At 55.1% G+C, this 17,163-nt stretch overlaps 1 protein-coding gene across 2 annotated transcripts; it reads right to left on the bottom strand.

The window, feature by feature from the left end:
* Window positions 1-623: 623 nt before the first annotated feature.
* On the bottom strand, window positions 624-15,005 carry TBATA (thymus, brain and testes associated). Of its 2 annotated transcripts, none has more exons than XM_041749635.1 (9): window positions 14,892-15,005; window positions 13,329-13,564; window positions 11,124-11,279; window positions 10,162-10,247; window positions 8,498-8,674; window positions 6,084-6,165; window positions 5,168-5,312; window positions 3,653-3,705; window positions 624-2,625 (listed from the first exon to the last, which is right to left on the bottom strand). In XM_041749635.1, exons 1-9 carry the CDS (start codon window positions 14,936-14,938, stop codon window positions 2,534-2,536), a joined length of 1,074 nt encoding a protein of 357 aa, XP_041605569.1. In that variant the 5' UTR covers window positions 14,939-15,005; the 3' UTR covers window positions 624-2,533. The 2 variants fall into 2 exon arrangements, with proteins under 2 accessions (XP_041605569.1, XP_041605570.1); XM_041749636.1 differs by having other exon boundaries at window positions 10,168-10,247.
* Between the last annotated feature and the right edge of the window lie 2,158 nt (window positions 15,006-17,163).

Here is a 17,163-nt window from a genome sequence, read left to right as displayed (position 1 = left end):
GCCCTGCGTCTGATCCCTGATTTATGGGCTACGTGAGCTCTGATGTGTTACTTTTGCTCGAAGCCTTGGATGTGGATAATGATGCCTGCCTTACAGGCTGTCGTGAGTGTCACCTGAGGTCAGGTCATCTGTACAGGCACAGCTCAGCCCTCCCACGTGTCTGCAAGACAGCAGTTTCCCACCAGTGTGCATCTCGGTGCTCTTTCCGCACGGTGTTTATGTGTGCACGCTTCGGCTCAGCCCCTTGATCTTTCTTTGTCCCGAAAGACCTCAGGGCTGCAGAGAATGAACTGTTTGCCACCCACCCTCAAGATACAGGAGTAAGAAGCCAGGCCCAGCCCACCCTGTCTTTAAGCACAATAACAGTGGCTGCAAAGGCCAGGCAGTGCCACAAGCATTTTGCAGGGAGTTGCAAAAGCAAAATCAATCAATCAATCTGCGGGACAGGCCGAGCCGCTCTGAGGAGAGGTACGCTCTTTGGAATAAGAAAATCATGAGAATCTGTGACAGCAATTATTAACCACTCAGCAATACTCCCTAATCAATTCAAGGGAAGATAGAAGGATGAGCAAAAGGGCCAGGTGGGGTTTCTTCGTGCCAACAAGTATGATTTATTCTGGAAGCAGGTGTCTTCTAGGATTTTTTACAATGTGGATTGTTAAAAATTATTCCTAATGGAAGAGAGAGAGACTGTCATACCTACAACTGCCAAGGGGCAAGGACCCTTTTTCAAGAATGGACCTCTAGGTCGGCACCTTGATGGGGCTGGACAGGCCAACGTGGGGCTGGAGAGTCTGGGAATGGGGCTGGCAGGGAAGCCGAGCTGGTACGTTGGAAAAAAAAAAATCAGTGTGAGAGAAAATTCTTACACACGCTACAAACATGGGTGAGTCTCGAGGACATCCTACTCTGTGAACTAAGCCAGTCACAAAAAGACAAATAGTTTGTGGCCCTACGGATATAAAACAGCCAGAGCAGTCTGGTTCACAGAGACGGAGAGGAGGCAGGTGGTTGCTGGGGGTGAAGGAAGGGGAATGCAGTCAGTGTATAAGGTGCAGAGAGTTTCAGTTTTATAAGAGGATGTGAGTTCTGTGGACAGATGGTGGCGATATTTGCACAACGACGTGAGTGTACTTAATTCCACCGAACTGTATACTTGACACATGGCTAAAATGGTTAAATTTTGTTATGTGGATTTTACCACAATAAAAAAAGAGGAGGGCAATAAGGAGAAGACAAATGAATGTGGGCTTTCTGGTGAACTTTCTGTGGGCTTTCTGGTGGGCTTTTCTGGAAAACTGGTGGCAGGGGTGAGCACAGGGAGGCCGAAGCCAGCAACGTCACAAGGCACAGGGCTGTAATAAGAGATGCTGCTGCCGGGGGAACATCCTCAGTGGGAGAGGGGATTTTAAGAACACAAGATGGTTTAATGTTGATGTGAAGCTGTTGGCTGGACTCACAGCAAATCCGCATCCAGCCCCTGATCTGGGCTGAACGCTGCTGCACATATAGGTTTTGTGTGGGGTGTTTGAGAAAACCCAGAGGGACCGAATCTGAGTTGCTGTGAGGTGGAGTGGTGTTGCCAGCACAGGAGGGAGCCATAGTCTGGAGCACTTAGTGGAAGTAGCAGCTCGGAGCCACAGGTGACCATGACACGGGGGATGATCAATGCCTCCCATATCTCCCCGCCCTGGCTTTCCAGGGAATCTGCAGAAATCTCAAGGAACACACTGGACTTCCAAGAAGGTCAAAGGCTATCTTCTCTAGATTTTAAAGGACAAGAAAACCCCAACTGGGTCACATTTATGGAGTATCTCTTTCCTCCTTGATCTTTGATCTTGCCAACCACCATTTTGCTAATGGTTATGATTTTCAGACTGCAGCCACCACCTTGGGTGAGGGGTAGAGCACAGCGGGGAATAAAGAGCAGGGTTCCCGAGCCAGACATGCTGGATTTGGGTCCTGGCTCTGCCACTCACTGTGTGGCTTTGAACGAGTTAGTTCCCCCATTTGAGCCTCGATGTACTCACCTGTAACATGAGAGTGATGATATTAATAGTCTACCTCACAGAGCTTTGGGGGAATCGAATATTTGGGGGAATTGAATATGGTACTGGCAGGAATTCAACAGTTGGTAGTGACGGTTACTTTTCGGAGGCCTGTGGGCTCCTGACATCTGCTCTAACCTACCCGGATCCCCTGTGTGTCTTGGCTCGGGTGGGACAGAGCTTCTTCCTCAGGCTGCCCTTCAGCTCTTAGGAACATAGAACCAGCAGGTAAGCCCCGTGTGGGCAGTAGCATTTGGGCTTTCTCCAAGGGAGCCGGATGGTTCCGTGTAGCCCATCCTCGCTCCTGGAATAAACCCCCAAGTACAGACCTGCTATAGAGAGTGGAGTGGAATTGTCCTCTTAGGGGGAAGGCAGCCTTTTAATAGGTTCCGTGTGATAGGAAAGTCGGTATTGCTGTTGAGGTGGGTGGACTGGGAGCAGCCCCGAACCTGGGGACAGCTCTTGAGCAAGGTGGCCAAAGGGACTCAGACTCCGCATTCTGCCTTCGGCTTTGAATTTCTGTCTTCTGTGTTCTGGTTCAGATGCATCCGGAGAATTTGTGCTCTCCCGATGTACTCTGGGAGAAGGGAAGACATCTGTCAGCAGAGGACAGGGATGGGCCAGGTCCCTAGCTGGGAGCTGCTCTGGGGACCTAAATGGACGTCTTCTCCCCGTGAGGCCCCAGGCAGATGTGGGTCAAGCCCAGCTGCTGCTCTGGGTGCTGCCGGTGACCCGGGAGTAGCTGACTCCCTTCTCTGAGCTTCACCTCCGCCTCTTCTTTCTATATCCAGACAACAAATACCTAGGGAGTGCCTACCTGTGCCGGATGCTCACCTGGGACGCCTTACAGTCTAGTGGCAGAGAATACGGTACGTGGTGGGTAGCTGTCCTCTTCTCTGCCCCTGCCCTGGCCGAAGACACCAGGAGGATGCAGCAGCCTCCTGCCTGGTCTCCCCTCAGCCCCTCTTGCCCCCAGTAGTCCTTCCTCTACCTAGCCAGAAGGGAACTTGTCTGGACACCAGGCCCTCTTATAAGCCTCCAGTACACCCCCATGTCACCTGGGTGAGACCCAGGCTGGCCCTGCCCACATCATCTCTTACCACCAGCCTGACCCATAAGGCCCCAGCCACCCTGGCCTGAGTACACTTTCACCCACACAGCTGGCAGGTGAGAGCCCTATTTCTGGGCTCTCCCGAGGCCCACCCTGGGCTGGAACTACCTGTCGTTCAGGCCAAGGAGCCCTCTCCCCACCCTGCCAGTCCTTCTTACTGCCCCTCACTTCCCCTGCTTTATTTTCCTGCCAGTACCTATCCCCCTCCGATGTTTGGATTTGCTGTCTGCACTCCTCCTCACTAGGATGTGAGCTCCATAGCAGCAGGAACTTGTCTGGACTCTTCCCCAGAGCCTAGCTCACAGCTGCTAAGGAAGTCTCTGTTGAATGGATGAGTGAATAGATGAATGGGTGGAATGAGCAGCTTCCTGGGGCAGAGACTCATCTCCCAGTGTCCTCGAATCCCCCGAGGCATACAGCCAGGGTGGGCCTAGGGGTGGGGGTGGGGGTGGGGGGGAGAGCCCCTGGGATGATCTGCTGCATAGAATCTTACCTGGTCGGTCGCCTTTGGGTAGTGGTGGGGTCTTCGTCTTCTTCGGGGATTGGCTATAAGGGACACAAAGGGAATGTGAGGCTGGAGCCCACTGCAGCAGAGCGGCAGGGTGGGTGCGGTGGGGAAACAAGTGCTCCAGGGAGCCCAAGAGCCCAAGGCGCCTGGCCCCTGCTGGCACCACCCCCAAGAGGGACCCCGACAGACAGCTGTGACTCCACTGCCTGCCGTGACCACGAGGAACCTCCTGGGCCCTCTTGCCCCAGAAGCGGTAAGGGAGGCCCCCGCCCCAGCCCGCCCCGGCCGTGCTTGGCTCCTGCTTCCTGGCAGAGAGGAAGCCTTCTCCTGTGAGTGGAGAAGCTGGAGCTCCTGTTGCCCTAACGGAGGACTTCCGCTTTGCACCAAAGCAGGCCTTTTTATGCACTCGGTCTAACTGTCCTCCCTACAACGCTAGGAGAGTGGTTTTGAGGGGTGCAGCTGAGGCCCATGGTGGGGGCAGTGGCTTGCCCGAGGTCACAGCGAAGCCTGCCTTCCTCCCAAGCCTCTCTGGTCTCTCAAAGCAGAAAAGAGAACCCAGTTTAGGGCCAGAGCGAGAACCCAGGCCCTCAACAAACCTAAAGGAGCACAAGCACCTGCCCCCTCTCACCAAGCTGCAGCCACCCCCAAACTTAACATTTCCTAGACTGAGCGCGTTCCTGCCTTCCCTTCCTGACAGTCCCCAACCTCTCATTTGCTCCTTCATATCCTACCTGTCCCAGCCACGTTCCGCAAAGCTCTATCGGGGAAAACCAGAGAGATTGTCAAAGTGATGCATCCCCTGGCTCATCCCCCACCTGCTGTTAGAATCTCCAGGAATCTGCATTTTTAACAGGGTCTCTGGAAAATCTGGGTGCTGCTGGGCTTGGAAGTTAGGCTGGATCCCAGCTCTTCCGACTAGCCAGGTGACTCTAGGTAGTCTCAGCTGTTGCTGAGTTTTCTAATCTGTGAAATGGGGGTAACGCTGCCTCTGTGGGTGGTTGTGTGGACTCCAGTGGTGTCCGGCAGAACAGTGGGCCCGCACTATTGCCAGGTCCCTTGCTGACACCCTAGCCCTACCCACCTGCTTGGTGAGGGCTTCCCACTGTGCCCTCCCCCTGTGTCCTCCAGCCGTCCGTGACGGTACATCTGCTCCCCTGTGTCAGCTTCCCCTCTCTACTGGCCTTCCCCGAGACTAAGAGCTGGAGGGCTAGCTGTGGCTTCTCCGGCCCTGTCTTGCTACAGCTGACACAGGTCACCCCCCGGGCATCCCCCATAGTCAGCCGCCAACATGTGGGCTGCCAGAGGGGCCCTCAGGCAGCAGGGGCTGAACCGGAGGGTCCCTCGGGGAAGGGGCTGGGCCTCCTCCTCCAGCACAGGCTCAGTGAGCCCAGTGCCTGGATCCCCTTTCCAGGCCACCTGGCCTCACGGGGGAGGACAAGTGGCTGAATGGGAGGGAAGAGCTCTGGGAACAGAGGGGCAGGTGAGGGGTGTGAAGCCCACCTGTAGGGCGGCTGTTGCTTCTCTTGAGATGGCTCTTGGAATTCCTGGAGCTGATGGAGAAGTTTTTCCAACGGGATAGAGACTAGGGGTTGTGGAAATTGCTGAGCCACGGCTGTTTGCAGGAGTCCCAGGGCCAGGTCTTTCTCTGTAAGCACAGCCAGGGGCATGGTCCTTAGTGGCCGGACCAACCCTGTCCTGTCCCCGCAACGACAAGCTGGAAGCAGGGCCTCGGCTCTTCTGCCCAACCCTGGCCCAGGGCAGCTCTCTCTAACCATCTCTCATTCTGCTTCCAGGTCTACTTTGGGGAGGCCCCTGTTCTATCCTGGCCCCTGTGTGTGCAGAGCATCCAGGCCCTCCCCACCTTTCTCTCACCACATGATCACATGCATGTTCCTTGTTCTCGGCACCTGCTGGCCCACCCTGTGGTCATGCCTCTGGGCTCTCTCTGCAAAGCCCCCTGGACACCTGCCTCCTGCCCTCCTCCTCCACTCTCTCCGGCTCCCATCACCACCCCTCAGCCTCCCACCCAGATAAACCTTCTGCCCACCATCTCAGTGTGTACAAGGACGTCCTTTCACGGTTCGTGTGTGTGTGTGTGTGTGTGTGTGTGTGTGTGTGTCTGTACGCTTCCCGCAGTGGTGGGTGAGGGGGCGTGTCTGCTAAATATATCTTTGGATTTCTCCCTCCTGGGTGCCAAGGGCGGTCAGTGGTCAGTATAAAGTCCCCTCCAAGAAGCAGGGTCGAGGAAATCCTGCCGAGGAAGGGCAAGGAGGCAGCAGCGGCCCTATCCCGCTGGAGACAGGTGCATTCGGGGCCCAGGAGGAAGGCCCTGGGTGGGAGCCCAGTGACATCCAGAGAACAAGGCCCTCCACAGCCTCCACTCCGAGAAAGCCCTGGGCCCCAGCTGTGTCCTCACCTTTTGGGGGAGCGTAAAGTAGCCAGAACTGGATAGCGCTCAGGGAGTCTGTCTGCAGGATCTGACAAAGGAGCTCCAGGACCTGCGGGCAGGAGGACAGGCCCTGGGTCAGTGAGCCCGGATGACACGTCCCAGCCAGCAGCACAGGCCCTGCTCCTACAACATGTGCTCCCAGAGCCACATGCTTGGCTAAACTAGTCCCCACCATCGTCCCTGCCCTGTGACTTTGCATTTTACACAGCACTTTCTCTCCCCCAGTGGAAGAGTCTTAACCTCCTCACTGGACAAATGAGGAATCTGAGGCCTTGAAAGAGGACGACGCCCAGCAGGGAGAGTGTGGCACAACAAAGCTCCATATCACGTATGTGGATCCCTCATCCCTGAGCCCTGCGTGGGCTGATTGTACCCCCAAAGTCCCTCACTGGGAAGGCAAAGTCAGAGCTGGCTGCTTGGAGACCCACCGAGTCCCGGATCCCTGGGTCCTTGGCGTGGGGGTTTCAGGGACCCCACGGGCCTCCCCACCCTGGAGCTCCCAGGGTCTGGAGACACTAGCACAGAGGTGGAGTGATCCCAGCGGGTGGGCTGGGGGTCAGGGCTGGCTGATGCTGCAGATGACCCCGCGTGGGGCTCCGTCCTGCCAAGCAGCGTGAACGCTTCACCCTCGGCCGCTTCCTCAGCCTCTGGCATCTCTGCCACCGCTGGGCCCTCTTTCCCCTGCGTCCTCCAGTCTCGTATCATCGGGGGGAGCTCCAGCTCTGTGTAGCAGGATGGGCTACGGGGGCTCCCTAGGCCAGGCTGCTGACGGTGGCTGTGGCTACGGTCGCCTGGAGTTGGGACCCGTGGTAGGAGGTGTAGCCCCTGGAGTCCTAGGAAAGCGGGGTCTCCTTAGTGCTTGGCAGTCGGTCTTCCCAGGACCTGAGGGGGCCTGTCAGTCCCCAGCAGGTCGGCCTCATCCTTGGCAGAACAGGAACCGGGCTGAGCCCCTTCCCGGGCCTCTGGCTGCTAGGGTGCCCCCTCAGCCCCAGATACCCACCTGTTGCAGTGACTCCCCCCACCCCCTGGGTCTGCCCCTGGGCCCTTCTTCATTCTCCCCGTCCGACTTACCTGCCCGGGGCCCCCTCCCCACAGGACCCGAGAACCTAATTCCAGGCAAGATGAGGCCGCCCTATGGTGGAGAAAGTGTCGTTCTAGTCTCCGCTATGCTGCTCCGTCTCTGGGGACCTGGGCCACAGAATGTCACCTGGCAGGGCCTTAGCCTCCCCATCTGTGGAATGGGGATTCTGGGCCCTGTCTGCTATCCACTTCACTGGACCGTTGTAAGTCTCCAAAGGGACTGCATGCTTGAAAGCACGGGTCACAGGGAGGGTGTCAAGATGCTGGCTTGGGACCTAACCTTCCCTGGAGAACATGTATGCATTTTAAAAGGGACCGCAGGTAGACTTAACCCACCAGCATCGGTCACGGACTCATCTCAGGCCTTGGCCGGTGAAACTTAAACATCAGAAGATAGGTCTGTGCTTCACTGTGGCACCCACCAAATCCTGCACAGTGTGGGGAGACTGGGCCGGGACTGGCGGGGCTGGCCGCAGGCTGCCAGCACACCCAGGTGTGGTTCGGGGACACACTAGGCAGGACGTTCTTCTATGAATGTCATCCAGCCACCTTAGCTCCCTTCCTGAACTCATCCAGTGCCACAGCTAGGATAGCCCTTCAAGACAACATGTGCATGCTCCCAGCTTGCGTAGATCGTGGAACTAAAGCCCCAAGTTGGGGGAAGGCGTTAAAAGAGAGGGAGAGCTCCCCGCAGAAACCTGGACATGGCAGAGGATCGGATCCAGGTACTTGACTCCCAGGTCAGGAGTTTCTGAGGCTGATAGTCTCAGGTACAAGTATCCTGGGAGAGGCCACACCTTTTTTTTTTTTTTTTTTTTTAAGAGAGAGAGAGATGGGGAGAAGGCAGAGGGAGAAGGAGAGAGGATCTTGATCCCATGACCCTAAAATCATGACCTGAGCTGAAATCAAGAGTTGGACAATTGGGATCCCTGGGTGGCTCAGCAGTTTAGCGCCTGCCTTTGGCCCAGGATGTGATCGTGGAGTCCCAGGATGGAGTCCCACATCAGGATCCCTGCATGGAGCCTGCTCCTCCCTCTGCCTCTCTCTCTCTCTCTCTCTCTCTCTCTTTCTGTGTGTGTGTCTCTCATGAAAAAATAAATAAAATCTTTAAAAAAAAAAAAAAAAAGAGTTGGGCAATCAACTGACTGAGCCAACCAGGCACCCTGAGAGGCCACACTTTAAAGCAGTTTGTAAGCGTCCTAGCTGGGACTGCTGGGAGCCTGGGAGCAGCGACCACATGTTCTCTGCCCTCAGACCAGGCCTCTGTTGGGCCGTAGCTCCCAGCATTCCCAGGGCCTTACCAGCAGCTCATGATCCTTTAGGAAGACAGTCTGGACTCCTTCATCTTTGCCAGAAGAATACATCCGTGGGCCCTGGCGGGAGTGGCGGCGACCAATGACTCGGGTGGAAGTGGGGATGAGCCTCCCGGTCTCAGCTGAGTACTTTGCCCCTTGCTCCCGCTGAGGCTCCTCCTTCTGCTGGGAGCAAAGTGGCCAGAGACTCCAGGCAGTGAGAGAGAGGGATTGAGAGAGAGAGAGAGGGAGAGAGGCTCGAGGAAGAAGGGGAAGAGAAGGAAGCCCAGTCACACCTCTGGGGCTTCACCTCCCCTCCTGCAATCCTAGCATCGCAATATTGCAGGGACCTGGGAGGATGACCAGGCCAGCCCCACCCTGTTCTGGACCCCTCTCCCCAGCCAGGGACTCTCCCCATCCAAAATGCTTCCTCCTGGAACTTCTTCAATGCTGGAGACCCTGGTGGTCCTCCGAAGTCTTCATTATTCCTCCTAGGGAGACCTGCCCTCCCTTCCCCTCACCCCTGCACCCATCAGAGATTGGAAAGCAGTATTTTAGGCCAAGACCCCCATTTCCTACCTTAACTCCAGCTCAGCTACCCCTCAAATTTGTCCCCTAGAACTTGGTATCCATTCTTTGCTCTGGGAAAACTTCCTGAGCTAGGCCTATTGATATGAGGCCTGGGACCTCCTACCCCTGCAACCCCAATTGAGACTGCTAGTATACTTCTCCCCACATTTATTTGTTTATATTTTCAATTTTTTTTAAATTTTAGAGAGAGCAAGTGAAAGAGCATGTGCATGGGAGCAGGGGTGGGGCAGAGGAGGAGGGAGAGAAGCAGACTCCCCACTGAATGCAGAGCCCGACGTGGGGCTCGATCCCAGGGTCCTGAGATCAAGAGGTGGACGCTCAGCCCACTCAGTCACCCAGGTGACCCTATACTTGTCCCCATTTTAAAGATAAGAAAACTGAGACCCCCAGAGCTTAGCCGAGTTGCCGTGAGCATTGCAGTGAGTAGGCCACAAATCAGAAATGAGAACTCTGCTGCCCAAGAGCAGGGCAGGGCCAGACTCTGTCCCAAGGGCCAGACCTGTCCTGCATCCAGTACCAACTACTTCCATGCTGCCTCCCAGTTGTCTTTACTGGATTATCAGCAGATAGCACCCACGAAGTCACCCCATCCTGTTTGAAATCCTTCAGTGATTCTCTATTCCCTATGAGACTGGGCGCTACAGGAAGTTCAGAAATGAAGAGCAAGCTCCTCCTTTTTGCCCACATGCAAAGTCAACCCCTTCTTACCTTCCTCCCCACCCCCAACCCCACATGGCTGCCCGCTTATGCTGCCCTTTTTAAGCATGTCCTGTACTTCCCAGCTTCTGAGCTTCATGTGTCCACTAGGAACGCCTTCCCCATCCCTGTCTGCCCATCCCACCTCTGTTATGCACCCTTCTTGGATCTCCCCACCTAGCCACCTTCTCTTCTCTTTTGAGCCCTTGCTGGACCCTCTTCGGGTGGGGAGGTGGATGTTCTGCAGCCCCCTCCTCCTGGGCCAACAGCAGCACCTCTTGTGGACACTAGCTCTACTGCTCAGGAGGGGGAACACACTTGGGAGGGCTTTCATCACAAAAGGATGGACCCTTTGGATCTCTTCCCAGATGGCTCCTGTGTTCTACACCCACCTCTTTGCTCTTCAGCTCATTCTCCTTGGTGAAGACGGCCACCCGGGAAGCCAGGTCTCTCAACTCCTTTTTCCATGCCTCTGGGAAGACATTGCCAGCTGAAACCCGGGGTTCTCCTGCCTTCCCTGTGGTACCCAGCCTTGAGAGGGCTGGGAGTGGGGGGTGGGGGTGGGAAGAGCCTGCTCACCTCCCCAGCCTTCCGCCTTGTATCTTAAAGGGAAAGGGAGAGGCGGTGACCTTGCGAGGAAAGGAGGAATCTCGCTATTGGGGGGGTGAGTGTGGTCACTACTGGAGGGGGCTGATGTTGATCCTAGCCTGTGGCTTCCCTGGAAGCTGCTGGGGATGCTTGGCTACCTGCGCCAACATGTGTGCGGGTTAGTCTAGCTGCTCCTCTTTTAGGCACTTGAGGCCAGCACTGAGCCTCAGTTTCTGCGTTGTGCCAGTCCCTCAGATACCGAACTGCTCTTGGTGAAGTTGGGGAGATGTGCTGCAGCTAGCTTCCCAAGCCGCTCTGCCCTGCACAGCTGTCCTGGTCCCCACCAGTGGGTTTCCCCTGGACCCTGATGGAGGGGGAGGGTAAGCACAGGGGCTGCCAGAAAGCTGCTGCTTCAGCTCCAGCTCCAGCTCCATCTCTGGCCAACTGCTCCAACGGGCTGGTGCCCAAGCCTACAAGCTACTCGACATTTCCCATATCAATCCTGTTTGTGGCTGTAAGTCACATGACTGTTGCCCCACTCTGTCTGTCCTCTGTTATCATGCCTCAAACACCTCAAATCTGAGTAGGGGCCCCATTTCTGAGGACCTGGTGGGTGGGGAATAGTGCAGATGCTGCGGTCTGAGGAAATGAGGAAAACCGCAGGGGACCCCACCGACCTAAGAGCGCTGGCTCTTTCCTTCCCAAGGACCTGGGAGGGAGGGCAGCCCCTGGGGAGAGGGGCTGGTGCCCAAGTACCCACCAGAAGAAAGCCGGGGTTCCCGATTGGACTGCGGGTCTCCGATGGGGACAGAGATGGTGGGCAACCCCATCAGACAGCGGGATAAAAGTGTGGCTTGAGGCAAGGGGGCCACAGAGAACTCGTCTCTGACGACACAGACGGGCTTCCCGGTGAGATCTGCGAAGGGTGAGAGGCTGTGGGAAGGAGGGCCTGGGTAGACCCCAGGAACACCAGGAGGCTGGGAGGAGGCTGGTGGGCAGGGAGAGTACGGACCCCACTTCTTCCCGACCATAGATCGCTAGAGCTGGGCCCTCCGGCCACAGAGGCCTTACCCAGGGGGACACTAAGAATGAACAGTGATAGGCAGTGCTCAGGGTCACCCAGCGAGTCAGGGGGAGGTGAGATAGGACTCTAGTCCTGGGGTCCTTCTGATTTTCTACGACAGAGTGAGGAACTGCAGGTGTGAGCACACGGAGGTGGATAGCTTGAAGAGGAGGACACGGGGATGGGGCATGGAGCCATAGTCTGCGACCAGAAGGACCTGGGCTCAAATCAAAAGAAGCAAGGTTTAGCCAGACCCCCTAGATAAAACTCCTTGCCATCTGTCAGCCTCTGCAGGGCAGCCCAGAGGTGGTGGCGAGCTGCTTACACATGAGGACCCTTCTGGCTTCAGGTCTGTGTGACCGTTTATTAGCATACACGGTGAAGCTTCGAGGACCAGCCTGGTTAGGTCCTGGCATGCTGGCTTACTCTGTCCTTCCTGAAACATTCTCCTTTTTGGCTGGTGGGGGTGGGGGGCTCATTCCCCTGGTCCTTCCTAACTCGCAGGCTGCTCCTCACCTCCTCTGTTCCTTCCTTCTCACCTCCTCACCCTCTCAGGCTTGGGGTCCCTGGGCTCAGCGCCAGGCTCTCCTCTCCTGCATCTACACGGGCTTTTGGCTTGCCCATCCAGGCATGGCACTTCCAATGCCATCCCTCCTTGAGTGGTGGCCAGATTGGCATCTCTCACCTGAACTCCAGCCCCAATTGCCTACTTTACACTTCTACCCCCAAGCCTGAAAGATGTGTGGAATCTCACATCTCCCAGATTCCCACCCAATTTCCAACCCCTCCCTTGCCCTGCACTGATCTTTCCTTCAGGCATTTTTTTGCCTCAGTCAGTGTGACTATGGTTTTCTAGTCATTCAGGCCCAGCACCTGGGAGTCATCATTGACTCCCCTTTGCCTTTCCTACTATTTTTTTTTTTCTTTCCTACTATTTTTTTTTTTCTTTCCTACTATTTTTAACCAATCTGCAAATCCTGTTGGTTCCACCTCTGTATAGCTCTAGAGCAGGGCCACTTGCTCTTCCATTGCTACCTCCTTGGTCTACATCCCCCTCCAGACAGCAGCCAACAGGTCACTCCTGTCACTTTTTTGCTTTCCACCTTCCAGCGGCTCCCATCCATTCAGCGAGATGGCTTAATGGTAAGTGGAGTGACCTCTAAGGCCCACATAATCTGGACTCCCACCACCTCTCTGGAGTTTCTCCTTTCTCCTCCTCTTTACTCAGCTCCAGCCACACTGGCTTCCTTTCTGCTTCCCCAGCAGAGCCAGAATGTGTGCCTTGGGGCCTTTGTACTTGCTGTTCCCTCTGCCTGGGACATTCTTTCCTCCACTAGCCACACAGTTCAATGCCCTCTCCCCTTTAGTTCTTGGCTTAGATGCCATGCTATTGATCAGGTCTCCTCCCTTCTAGAGCCCTGGCACTTCCTACACTATGACAACTCATCTATTTCCTAGCCTTTCCCAGCAGAGTCAGTTCCACAAGGTTAGGAACTGTTTCACTCACTGTCATATCCCTAGGGCCTAAATAAGTGATTGATCCATTGTTTGCACTCAACAGATATCTGATGGACAGATGGCTAAGTGGATGAATTGGCCTGAGTTAGAGAACAGAGTGCAGTTCTGGGGCAGAACATTCATCCCTTTATCTGATTTGTAAAATGGGAGCATCAGCAATGAGGAAAAATGGTCTAGGGCTGCACAGTCAGCCTCAGAGCCTGCTTCCCCAGATCAAGTCTTCACTTGATTGAGTGCTTGCAAGTGGCCAAGCAGTTCTCTGTCCCTGACCAAATCCCCATCCTCTCTGGGCCTCAGCTTGGAAACAGAGGCTGGATCCTCCTTTTCTGGTCATCAGAACCGCCCCACCACCTCCAGTCAGGCCCCTACCTCCCCAGGGCCTACCTTGGATGTGGGTCACACGTTGTGGGTGGGGGTGGTGCCGGGAGAAGAAGGAGTGGTGGCTGAGGCGGCCAAAGCGGTAGGCCCCAGGGGTTTGGGGCTTGGGGGTCTTCAGTGCTGTTTGGATCAGCTGGAAATCCACGATCCCTGGGATCATCAGTTCTTTCTGTGGCCCGTTGTCCCCGTGGCTCCTTGGCCTGTGCCCTGACTTCTTTTCAGGCTTCAGCTCAGCCCTTGGACTGAAGGAGAAAGTCAAGGAGAAACTAATGGAGCCTCCTGGCATCAGTGCCCACCCAGCTCAGAACTCAGAGCTCAGATGGAGTCTATTCCTGAGGCACTCTGAAACTGGTTTCCAGGAGTTCACTTCCACCCCATGGCTCCCAAAGCCAGGCCTCTCCTGGGGTCCTCTGCCAACTAGTCCAATCCAGTCCCAGGGAGCCTCTGTCTTCATAAGCTGCCTTAGCAGGGAGCTAGGATCTATTGGAGAGAACTCAGATAGCATCTCCCAAGACCTCAGTTTTCTCCCAGAAACTCTCTCTAAAGCCAGAAAAAGAAGCCATAGACCCACCTACTCTCCAAATACTTGGGTTGGAGCAAAGGTACCTTATATACACCTCCAGGGTCAGGGGCAGACACAACGAGGACCTCACCCCAAGCCAACTGTTGGCAGCCCAGGAGAAGCCAGCTATGGGCAGTCCCCCTGCCCCGGGGCCCCCCCTCCAGGCAGTCTTGGCCCAGACTTCGCGTCCAGGGGCTGAAGCTGGAGCACCAAGGCCAGACAGGGCCAGCATGTCCTCTTCCCTCAGGAGCCCCTCCCAGGAGATGCAGAGCTGGTGGGGCAGCATTCAGAGTCGCAACGCTGCAGGGAAGCGTCAAGCTCTTGTCGGCTTCACTGGAGACACGTTTCTCAGGTTGTCTGTCCTCCACCCTGCACCCCTTCCCTCTCCTGAGGATGCCAGGCCCTGCCTCTGGAGGAGCCCGGGGTCCGTCCAGCATGGATCCAGAGGTGGGGTGATCTCCGCTGGGGCCTGGTGGGACCACCTGCCTGCTGGCTGTCTGCATTCCCTTCTCCTGGTGGCCCTGGCTGAAGGGAGGCCCTCTGGAGAAGAGGTGGGCTCTGGATATGCTAAGCAAGGGCCTCGGGGCCCTCTGAGGATTTTGCTGGCCAGGCCCCTGAGTTTTCTGTGCCGTCCTCCATTGGCCTCTAAGGCATCTGGGACTTAAAGAAATAAAGCAAACCTTCTCTGAAAGTTGCAGTTACGTGGCCTCCCTACCCCAACTGACAGAGGAAGTCGCCCCTTAAAAATATGGGAATTCTCACACAGGTGCTTCTGTTCCCTGCCACCATGTCCTCCTCCCTCCAGGGAGGGACCCAGTTTGTGACCTGTGCTAACTCAGGCCTAAGAACCCACTGGGGGCTTGGCTGATGGCAGCCGAAGGTGAGGAAGGGCTGCCTCTCCTGGACCCTCCATCTGTTGGGTTCCCGCCACGCCACTTTTGTCTCCCAGCCTGCCCTGCCTTCCCCCCACCCGCTCGGATCAGCAGGGTGGGCACTTGGGGTCTTACCTCATCAGTGGATGTTCAGCCAACTGGGTCTTCACGTCTGTGGCCATCGTCGACTTTCTAGCAGAATAAGGACTAGTGCACTTAACACTGGTGTTGAAGATGGATAACAGGAAATCTCATACGCTGGCGGTGGGAATGTAAACCGGAACAGACACTTAAGGGGAAAAATTGGCAATGTGTGGTAAAATTGAACATTTGCAAGCTGTAGCGCTCAGCAATTCGTCTCCCAGACATATACCCAAGAGAAGCTCTTGCAATCGTATGACTGGGGCTGTTTGTAATATATTCAGACTAACATTGTTCGAATTAGCAAACACCTGGCAACTTCCCAAGTGTCCAATGGCAGAAAGAAGGGGTGAGTGAGCGGTGCTACATGTGGGCAATTGAACATTGTATTGCAATGAAAATGAACCAGAGCTACCCAGAACCACATAGATGAACCTTACAAATATTATGTGAGGTCAAGTAAAGCAAGGCCCAGAGGGCCACATAGCCTGAGATTCCTTCTTAAAAGTGAAGCTCAAAGGAAAGCAAAATTATCATAAATGTGATAAGGGAGGGGGGAAAAAAAGGCAAGAAAATGCTAAACACAAAATTCAGCTAGTGGCTCTTTTTGAGGGAAGTCAGGGATGGGGGATGGGAGGGAGGGGAGCACATGTGTTAGTGGTGCTATTCTAACTCTTAGTTTGAGAGGCGCCTTTGCTGGTGCTCATTATAATATGAAATAGTTCTGATTCAGTGAAGTGGATGAAAGCTGATAGGTGTTAAAGTCAAGAAATGTGATTGGTCTGAATCGATGGACCTGAATGTAGCTGGATATATAGACACGCATAAACAGACACATATACATACACATGCATATATAGATCTCTCAATCTACCCGTCTATATCTCTCCAAAGTGCAGGGCTTGCAGGTGCTAGGGATGGGTTTGGGACCGGGAGTCAGTGCATTCTGAAAATGAACCCTCGAGTTTACAAAATCTGCAAAGGACCCCAGACATGCCCAGGGTGACCTGCTGTCAGGTTCAGGCGGAAGTGAGAGGCAGCACTTCTTGAGATGGGGGAAGGGGAGACCTGAGGTCACACAAGGACCCCAGGCATCCTGATTCCAAGTCTCCCCCGATCTTTTCTCTAAAGAGAAAAACAGTTGGTAGAACTTCCTTTGAAGGAAGCTTTGGACATCCTGGATGACAGGGGCTGGGCTCTAGAGCACTTACATGCTGCAGGCTTGCGGACAGGCCATTTGGAAGCCCAAACCCATCTGCCTACAGGAAAAAGTACTTGTTAGAACACAGACTCTCAAATGCTTTTGACTGTGATCATCGTAAGAGACTCATTCGTGGATCAGATCATGATCTACACACGTGTGTGCACACACCGGTGTGTATGTGAAACTGAGGCAGGAACATCCTAAAGCAATACCTACCCTACGATGCACAGTGCTATTTTCATCCTACTTTTGGTTTTCATTTTGTAAATCTTAGATATGACCCATTAAATTGATTTTATAAGCCACAACTGGGTCACAACCCGTAGCTGCAGTAGAGGTCAACAAGGACTGGGTCAGGCCAGCCTTTTCCAGAGTGGGCCAGGCTGGCTCCACTGTGTCCACCTCTGTCCTCACTTCCCTCTCTGCCTGGTCCCCAACCAGCTGGACAGAAGGGGTCTGAACGCTCACATCAATCCTGAGACAGAACTTTCCTTGCCCCATTTGGACCTCTGTAGGTGCCTCCCAGCCCCCAGTCCAGCTCTAGTGTCTGTTTCCCTCCGCAGGAGATTGATGTCTCCATGGATCTCAACTCACCAAGGCAAATGCCTGCTACAGTCTGTGTGTGAGAAGTCCCTGCTGCCTGAGCAGAGGAGCAAGGGGAGCTACATCAACAGGAAGGCTCGCTGGTTCTGTGGGCAAGCCTGCTGGCTTTGTGACCATGTAAGCCAGTGGTTGCTAGGTTACCCCTTCCCCACAACTCCAGAACCGCTCTCCAGCACCCCTCTCCTCACCCCCACGCAGCTCCTCTGATCCCTCCAGGTTTCTTCCAAGTTCCCACTCCACCTGGCAGTCAGCATTTTCAGTGGGGGCCAAGGGAGACGATGAGAGTCCGGGGCCGATTTGGGCCACAAGCAGCGGGCAGGGAGACAAAAACTGGCAAAGAGGGTTGATGGAGCTGGGTCCCAGCTCTGTCAGCCTGCCTGGGCCTGATGCCACCATAGAGGGCTCTTGCCCCCACACATCCTGTTTCTGGGGATGGATTTGCAGACAGCTGTCCCTTAG

This window comes from Vulpes lagopus, chromosome 3 (assembly GCF_018345385.1).
Source record: "Vulpes lagopus strain Blue_001 chromosome 3, ASM1834538v1, whole genome shotgun sequence".
NCBI classification, from domain to species: Eukaryota; Metazoa; Chordata; class Mammalia; order Carnivora; family Canidae; genus Vulpes; species Vulpes lagopus.
The sequence above is the reverse complement of the archived record's forward strand: the minus strand, read 5'-3'. Positions and strand labels throughout refer to the sequence as shown.